Here is a 9,166-nt window from a genome sequence, read left to right as displayed (position 1 = left end):
GATAATCATCGTGCCTCTGCTAATCTCAATTTATTCTCGGATTCAATAGAAAATCCTGAATCTGAACCAATTTGTTCTCTCTGTTCATCTCCAATAAATTTTTCAACAGATTCCAAAAATTGAAGGTCTCAACCTGCAAGAACAACTCCTACAGAATCCAACCCTTTAATTCAGATTTGATGCAGCATAGCCTTCACCTGATTTTTGTCAGAGACGAAGAAATTCTGATTTTTGAAACCCTAATTTTTCATCTATCTACTGAAACCCTGATTTCTTAATCTCTCTGTCTCTCTTTATGAATACTCATTAGAACTCTGCAGATCCATATGGAAGAAGTAAATATCAAGACCACGGATTAGATCTGCAGAAGAAAAAAAAGAGAGGGAGAGTCAGAGGCGCAGGCTGAGAAAGAAAAGAGACGGAGAGGAAGAAAGAGAAAAAATAGATAGGAATTAGATTTCTGAGTGTTGAGGGAGGGTTTGGTGATACAACCAAAAGAATCGACGGACCAGGTTTCGTTTGATCCACTCATACGGATTAAGAAAAGATCTTGACGGTTGAGATTGCATTTGGGATGCTCATACGGATTGAAAAACATGTGTACGAACTCATGTATTCGGTTTTATCATCAACCTTCGACACGAAAAAATTCCAAAAAAAATATTAATAAATTTAGGACATTTTATCGACATTTTGATATGAAAAAATCCAAAAAATGTATAAGAGTAAATAGGAAAAATGAAAATGAATTCGATAATTGGTGTGTTTCTTTGTGCTTTCTCTTTGTGCTTGTGTATTTTTTCATTGTGCTTCCGATTTGAATGTCTTCTGGTCACATAGGTCATGAAATAATTTTGACTAGACATAGATGTCATGAAGTAGCTTTAGTTCATACTTCGAGGCATGAACCTGGCTCCGAGATCGAAACCTGGCGGTAAGTGGACTACTATAAGTCAGAAACTTCGTAAGAACGAGGAGTCCAACCATATAGTTAACCTAAGTTAGCCACATGAACACTTTTAACTTAACCATATATTTATCTAACACTTAATCAAATATGATGATCAGTCAATCATGAAAGATAATCAAATGAATCTAATTGTGTTTCAAACTTTGCATTAAGCCACTATTTGCAAACTTTGCATTCCTTAGATCTTAAATGTTTTTGTTCATGAGTATGAGAATCATATAATACCGATTCTAGAACTTAACCACTGTGTTCGCATACTAGGTATGCAAACAAGAGTTTAGGACCTTCTCAGGTAATTCCCCTAAACCTTAAACAAACCCCTTTTCGTCAACTTCGAGGCATGAACCTGGCTCCGAGATCGAAACATGGCCGTAAGTGGACTACTATAAGTCGGGAACTTCGTAAGAACGATGAATCCAACCATATACAGGAAAGATTCTTTTGGAATATTCCCCCGAACCATTTTGAAATTTCAAACATGTAATGCCACGTGTTACATGTGCATAGTTGGATTAGACCAACAAAACGGATGCGCGTGCTAATATACAACATACAATGAACTGCTTCTGAAAGGTTTTGAATTTGTGTCCAATCGTACGGGAAGAAGTGACAGCTGAGAAAGAGTTAGTGTATCATAGAGGCTTAGGGGTATTTTAGGAATAATAAGTAATCTTTGTTCTGATTTGAGTAATTCAACCTTATTTCTGCATATTGTATGCACACCAGGCTCCGAGATCGAAACCTTGACGCGAGTTGACTACTCAAGAAGTTCGAAGAGGGTTTTGACTTCAAACTTAGCATGATACATCATTAAAATCGATAAGTATGAAGCTCAATGTCGATTCGAACTTCAAACTTGGTATAATAGCATACAATCTATGAAGCAAGAAGCTCTGAGAGGGTTCTGACTTCAAACTTAGCATGATACATCATCGAAATTGACTACTTTAAGTCAGAAACTTGGTAAGAATGACGAATTCATCCATTTATAGGTAAGATTCCTTCAAAATATTCTATGAAACCTTAAACAAACTTATTTCTTCATACTGTATGCAAATCAGGCTCAGAGATCGAAACCTGGCCGCGAGTTGACTACTATAAGTCAGAAACTTGGTAAGAACGAATAAACCATCCATTTACAGGTAAGATTCCTTCGAAATATTCTACGAAACCTTTAACAAACCTTATTTCTGCATATTGTATACATACCAGGCTCAGAGATCGAAACTCGGCCACGAGTTGACTACTCTAAGTAAAAAACTTGGTAAAAACGACGAATCCATCCATTTACAGTTAAGATTCCTTTGGTATATTCTACGAAACCTTAAGAAAACCTTATTTATGCATATTCTATGCATACTATGCTCCGAGATCGAAACCTGGCCGCGAGTTGACTGCTCTAAGTCATAAACTTGGTAAGAACGACGAATCCATCTATTTATAGGTAAGATTTCTTCGAGATATTCTACGAAACCTTAAAAAAACCCTATTTCTGCATATTGTATGCGTACCAGGATCCGAGATCGAAACCTGGTCGTGAGTTGACTACTCTAAGTCAAAAACTTGTAAGAACGACAAATTCATCCATTTACAGGTAAGATTCCTTCGAAATTTTTTACGAAACCTTTAAAAAAACCTATTTATGCATATTGTATGCATACCAGGCTCAAAGATCGGAACCTGGCCGCGAGTTGACTACTATAAGTCAGAAACTTGGTAAGAACGACGAATTCATCCATTTACAGGTAAGATTCCTTCGAGATATTCTACGAAACATTAAAAAAATCCTATTTCTGCATATTGTATGCGTACCCGGATCCAAGATCGAAACCTGGCCGTCGAATCCCCCAAACCTCATTTTTTCCCACATTCTATATTTTAACTTCAACAACACTTATAAGTGTTGTTATACGTTTCTATTAAAAAAAAAAAACCTAAACTTGTGAACTGTAAGGATGGTTGATGAGCTAGACATCCATGCATTAGGTTCATGTTCGAATCTCCCATCTAACGTATTTTTCATTATCATATTTTTGTGTTATTCAACAACACTTGTGAGAATTGTGATAGGCTAAGTCACTACACTTATGAAACAAAGTTGTTATACCTAAATGTCGTCACAACAGTTTTGCTAAAGGAGTTGTCGTTTGTTTTCTTAGCGCAACCCCTTGTTCCTAAGGGTTGGTAGTGATGATATACGACAACTCTTCCTTTGAAACCAGTTGTAAAAGGACTTTCTATGATGTATAGCGAAGTGTTGTAAATCTCCAGTTGTAGATGTATATTTTTCCCGTAGTGGACACCTAGTCAAAAGAATTCTTAATGAATTCCCTAACACCCATATAGTTGATCCGGTTGGGTTAGCCGGAGGTTTAGCAATAGGATGGGTAGATGGCTTCTCTTTTGAAATAGTCCAATGGAACCTTAATATGATAAACATTCTAGTTCAAACTAATTCTGATTCTTCCCCTTGGCTTCTGACTTGCTTTTATGGTAGTCCTTATCCCTCTAATAGAAATGTCGCTTGGGACTTCCTCTCAGACATAGCCATCCAAGTTAATAGAACCTCAATGCCTTGGTTTTTGCTTGGAGACCTCAATATGATTTTTAGTCAGGATGATAAATTAGGAGGTTTACCTTTCAAGAAGACTGATAGTGATTACTATCAAAATATTCTAGACAAGGCAGGCCTCAGTGACATAGGTTTCAAAGGTTATGACTATACTTGGAATAACCATAGAGAGCTGACAGCTAACATTGAAGAGAGGCTTGATAGAGATGTAGCCAATATAGAATGAGTGATAAATTCCATAATGCTGAATTTTCACGTCTTGTGGCTGTAGGTTCTGATCATTGCCCTATAGCTTTGAACCTAGATACTACCTGTACCAAAACAACCTCTACTTTTAAATTTTATGATACTTGGCAAAAGGATAGTACTTGTGTTCAAACTATCAGAGAATCATGGAACCATATCATAAATGAGAATCCTACAAACTCTCTGATCTTGAATCTCAAGACTGTTCAAATTAACTTATATTAATGGAGAAAGCATATCTTTGGCCTTCCTTCAAAGCAAATAAAATAATTGCTAGTACAAATAGATAATTTAAACAAGTCTAATTTTGTTTACCAAAAGGAAACCAAAATCAAAGAAAAACTTTCTCAGTTAGAAAACCTCTATGCAACTCAAGAAGCCATAGAAAAATAACAATCTAGAAGTAACCTAGTACAGCTAGGTGAGAAAAATACTAAATTTTTCCACACTAAAACTCTAAAAAGAAGAAAGTGGAACAGTATAGAATGCCTTAAGAGAAAGGATAATGAACTTTCCTTTAAAAGAGAAGAAATTCAAGAATCTTTAAAGGATTACTTCTCAAATCTTTTCTCTATCCCTTCTCCTCCTCCCTCTCCTAATCCTATGATCTTCTAGAACATTGTTTCTTGCATTAACCCTGAGATGAATTTAACCCTTAACTCTATTCCTTCTGCTGAGGAAATCTGACAAGTTATAAAAAAATTGAAACCAAATAAGTCCCCTGGCCCAAATGGTTTCGCAATCAGTTTCTTTAAACTAAATTGGGAAACTGTGAGTGATCAAGTTGTTTCTTCTATCCAGTGTTTCTTTGAAACAGGTGTTTTACACCCTGAACTCAATAAAACATTCTTATTCTTAATCCCAAAAAGTAGGCATCCTAAAGATCCTAGTGGTTTCAGACCATTTGGTCTCTGCAATACTATATATAAAATCATTGCTAAAATATTATCAAATAGGATGAAACCTCTTCTCAGTTATTTAATCTCCCCATTACAAGATGCCTTTCTATCTAAAAGACAAATCTCTGACAACATCATAATTGCTCAAGAGATAATTCATTCCTTTAAGAAGAAGAAGGCTAAACATGCTGGAATGGGCATAAAGATCGATATGTCTAAGGCCTTTGACAGAATTGATTGGAATTTCCTGATTTCATCTATGAAAGCATTTGGTTTTGATGATACCTTTTGTAACCTCATTTACCAATGTATTTCTACATCTTCCATTGTCGTTTTACTCAATGTAAGTCCAGGAGATTATTTCAAACCTTCTAGGGGACTCAGGCAAGGGGACTCTCTATCTCCATATTTATTCATCATTTGTATGAGGATCTTCTCCAGAATGCTTTTAGCAGGAGAGGAAGAAAAATTAATAAATGGTGTAAAAATTACCCCTAAGAATAGTTTTATTTCACATCTATTTTTTGCTGATGACTGCTTGTTATTCATTAGATCAGACTTAAAGGAATGTCACAAAATTCTGACTCTAATTGACTCCTTTGGAAAATCATCAGGGCAACTAACAAATTTTGAGAAATCTGGGATATTCTTTAGTAAAAAAGTACAACCTGAATACCAAAGAATGATAAGTAAACTACTAAAAATAAAAAAATATTAGCCCTCTAGACTCGTACTTAGGAACCTTTCTTTTCATCCTCTCTTTTCATTACTAAGGAAAAAATAAAACTGTTTGAGGATTTAGTTTCTAAGATGGACAATAAAATAAAAATTTGGATGGGAAAAATTCTTGCTCAAACAAGCAAACTTGTCCTAAACAAAGCAACCTTAGCTAGTATGGCTATCTATCAAATGAGATGCTTTATACTACCGAAGAAAATGACAAATAAAATAGATGCATTACTGAGAGATTTTTGGTGGGCAAAAGAAACAAACTATAAGGGATACTACCCTAGATCTTACTCTTGTCTCTGTAAACCAAAACACAAGGGAGGGTTAGGTCTAAGGAATTCCCATATATTTAACCTAGCTATGATAGCTAAACTAGCGTGGAGACTCTTAACAGAACCAAAAGCACTTTTGGTTTCTCACTTAAAACCTAGATATTTTAGAAACACTTCACCCTTCAAGGTAAAAATTACAACAACTAGCTCTTAGATTTGGAAAGGCATTTATAAAGGTATACAATTAGTAGAACATAATAACATTTGGGAAATAGGGGATGGTAACAATACTAGTATTTGGGATGACAAGTGGATCCCTGACTTAGAAAATAACCTTAGTAATTGGAAAACAGTCATTAACAATCATTTAACACTTGTGAAAGATCTTATTGATCCAACCACAGAGAAGTGGAATTCTACTTTAATTCTGGAAATGTTCCCTAGTCATATAGCTGAAAAAATTATTAATACTAGGATAGCAAAAGGAAAACCTGATACTTTAAGATGACTTCTTACTAAGTCTGGAATTTATCTGTTAAATCCATGTACAATAAATTGAATGAGAAAACAATGAATCATTATAACCTAAGACAACCTGATTCTTTCTGGGAAAAACTTTGGAGTCTAGATATTTCTGATAGAATAAAGATCTTCGCATGGAAATGCTTAAAAAATGCCCTGTCAACAAATTTGAAATTATCCAAACTTATGGAAGATGTTCATCCTTACCGTTCTTTTGGATGCTCTGAAGAGGAATCTATAGAGCATATTCTGATTTTCTGTCCTTATGCTAAAGTTGTTTGGGCTTCTGAGCCAAATCCTGTAACACCATGTTTTCATAGTTCTATAACCTTCCTAGACATCTGTAAACAATGGATGGGAAAATTAAACCCAACTATCACTATAGAGCTCATTTTAACAAAATCTTGGTTTATATGGAAGGAGAGATGAAATAGGGTTTTTGAAAAAACTAAACAATCTAGTGCTCAGTTAAGTTTAGAAATCCAAAGATACTTAGATTTTCGGAGTAATCATTCTAATACTCAGGTGAAAGATAAGGATTTGATTTCTAGTACTTGGTCATCTCCAAAGAAAAATCAATTCAAGATCAATATTGATGCAACCTGGAATTCTAAGACTTTGCCTGCAGGTTTTTCTTTAATTCCCCGTAATGATGGAGGTGATTTTGAGAAAAGCAGAGCAGGACCAATCTCAGATTCTACCCCTGAAGAAGCGGAATCAATAGGTATGAGACAAGGAGCGAAATGGGCAGTTGAACATGGACTGGCCAACTTTTTGGTGGAAGGAGACTGCAAAAATCTCATTGACTATCTGAATGGAAAAGAATCAGGAATTGAATGGCAGAATCAAGCCATAATGGAGGAAGTCAAGAGTGAATTTAATCTTTGTCGAAATTTTTTAGGTTTTTTTTATGTCCCTGGAGCTGCAAAGTAATACAGTAGATATCTTAGCCAAGGAGGCTAAGTACTTTAGGAAGAATTTGAATTGGAGTAAATCTGCTCCCACTTGTATTAAAAATGCTCTTGAAGTAGATAAATCTAATGTTAGGATGGATATCTCCAATCCTATATTGGATGGCTCTACTTATCATGATGTAAGGGTTACTAACTCCCTAAGTTAGTTCTTTTGAATGCACTTAACTTACAAAAAAAAAAAACGTATAACGCACGTGTAAACTAATTGTATTTGTAATCTGACCTTTATGAGCATAATGGAAAAAGAAAACCAGCTTTCGCGCATCTTGGGTTAGCTAATAAAGCTCAATATTCCTTGAACTAGACCACCTGAGAATTTTACAAAATTTAATTTCGATGTATCTTTTTCAAAGGACTCTAAGCTTATGGGAACTTATGATGCAGGGAGTTGGAGAGAAGCAGGGTGTATTCTGGCAGTAGATCAGCATGCAGAAAAGGCGGAGGCGCAAGATGATTTGGAAGGGATCAAATGGGCAGTTTCAAATCAGGTCATCAATCGTCAACTTGAAGGAGACTGTGTTAATGTGGTGAATGCCATTAATGGCAAAGTAGGTTCAGTGAAATGGACTACGAATAGTATAATTCGTGACTGTCAAGAGCTTCTTAGGAATTTCAATAAATGGGAATGTGTTTATGTCCCTAGAGAAACTAATGAAGTAGTTGATCTATTAGCCAAAGATGCAAGGCTAAGTAATAGTGTTGTTTTTTGGTCTGAGAAATTGCCTCAGTGGTTATCATCTCTGATCTCTGAAGTACTTGATGTAGTTTATTAAATTATCAATGGAATTTTCTTCTTTCTTATTAACAAAAAAAAAAGAGCATATATAGTAGAACGCCTATGGAAACTCCATTGTTCATTTGCCATCATAAAACTGTCAAGAATCTCAAGGTTCATCAACAAGTAATGTTGGATACTATAAATCAATCTCTAAAAGATATATATATATATATATGGTGTTTACAATAGAAGAGAAAACACGTTATACAAACCGTGTTGTCATGGAGGAGGAAAAATGAAAGTCAAGTTTACACTACTATTACAACTAGTAACAACTAGACTACTATTATAACCACTACTTACACTATCCACACTTCATAATTCAACACCCTCCCTCAAGGTGGTGCATATATATCACAAATTCCCAACTTTATAGGTGAATCATTAAATATGTTATTCGATACGTCCTTGGTAAGAATATCTGCCAATTGTTGGTACTTCAATTATATGTCTTCCTAAAGTTTTTCGTAGATGAAGTTCCTATCGATTTCAACGTGTTTCGTTCGATCATGTTGCACCGGATTTTCTGCAATTTTGATTGCTGACTGGTTATCACAAAACAACTTCATAGGTTTTCCAACAGAGAAACCAAGTTATTCCATAAGCCTTTTTAACCATAACAATTCGTAAATGCCTCGCACCATTGCTCTGTATTCTGCTTCAGCAATGGACAACGAAACCACTTGTTGTTTATTAGATTTCCAAGTTACTAAATTACCTCCAACGAAAGTGATGTAAACGGATGTCAATCTTCTCCTATCACCATTTCCTCCCCAGTCCGAGTCAGTGTAACCCAATATATCGAGATTTCCATGGTTTGAGAACATAAAACCTCTTCTTGGTGCCGACTTCATTTATCTCAGTGTCCTTATGACTGCATTCATGTGTTGTTGACCCGGATTATGCATAAATATGCTTACAACACTCATATCATAGGCAATATCAGGCCTTGCATGTGAAAGATAAATCAATCATCCAAATAACCTCTGGTATTGTCCCTTGTCAGTTGGTATTTGATCAGAACACTCTTCAAGACCATGATTCCGTTCCATAGGATACCCAATTGGGTCACAACCAAGCATACCGGTTTCCTTCAACAAGTCAATCACATATTTTCGCTGAGACAAGAAAATACCCTTCTCAGATCTTGAAACTTCAATTCCAAAGAAATATTTAAGTCCACCCAAATCCTTCATATCAAATT

The 9,166-nt window shown here is 35.3% G+C and overlaps 1 protein-coding gene across 1 annotated transcript; it reads left to right on the top strand.

Moving 5' to 3' along the window:
* The first annotated feature begins 6,258 nt into the window (after positions 1-6,258).
* Positions 6,259-7,957, top strand: LOC113326484. Its single transcript, XM_026574207.1, has 3 exons — positions 6,259-6,510; positions 6,736-7,081; positions 7,569-7,957. The coding sequence occupies exons 1-3, from the start codon at positions 6,259-6,261 to the stop codon at positions 7,955-7,957; spliced, it is 987 nt and encodes a 328-aa protein (XP_026429992.1).
* Positions 7,958-9,166: the final 1,209 nt, after the last annotated feature.

The sequence above is a fragment of the Papaver somniferum genome, unplaced genomic scaffold (assembly GCF_003573695.1).
Source record: "Papaver somniferum cultivar HN1 unplaced genomic scaffold, ASM357369v1 unplaced-scaffold_10, whole genome shotgun sequence".
Classification (NCBI taxonomy): Eukaryota; Viridiplantae; Streptophyta; class Magnoliopsida; order Ranunculales; family Papaveraceae; genus Papaver; species Papaver somniferum.
Note: the sequence above shows the minus strand (reverse complement) of the source record. Positions and strands in the feature narration are given on the sequence as shown.

Coding starts and splice junctions, on each gene's coding strand:
- LOC113326484 (XM_026574207.1), top strand. CDS start 6,259: ATGAATCATTATAACCTAAGACAACCTGATTCTTTCTGGGAAAAACTT. Junction 6,511..6,735: donor GGGCTTCTGAGCCAAATCCT/GTAACACCATGT, acceptor TCTAATACTCAG/GTGAAAGATAAGGATTTGAT. Junction 7,082..7,568: donor CATAATGGAGGAAGTCAAGA/GTGAATTTAATC, acceptor CTTATGATGCAG/GGAGTTGGAGAGAAGCAGGG.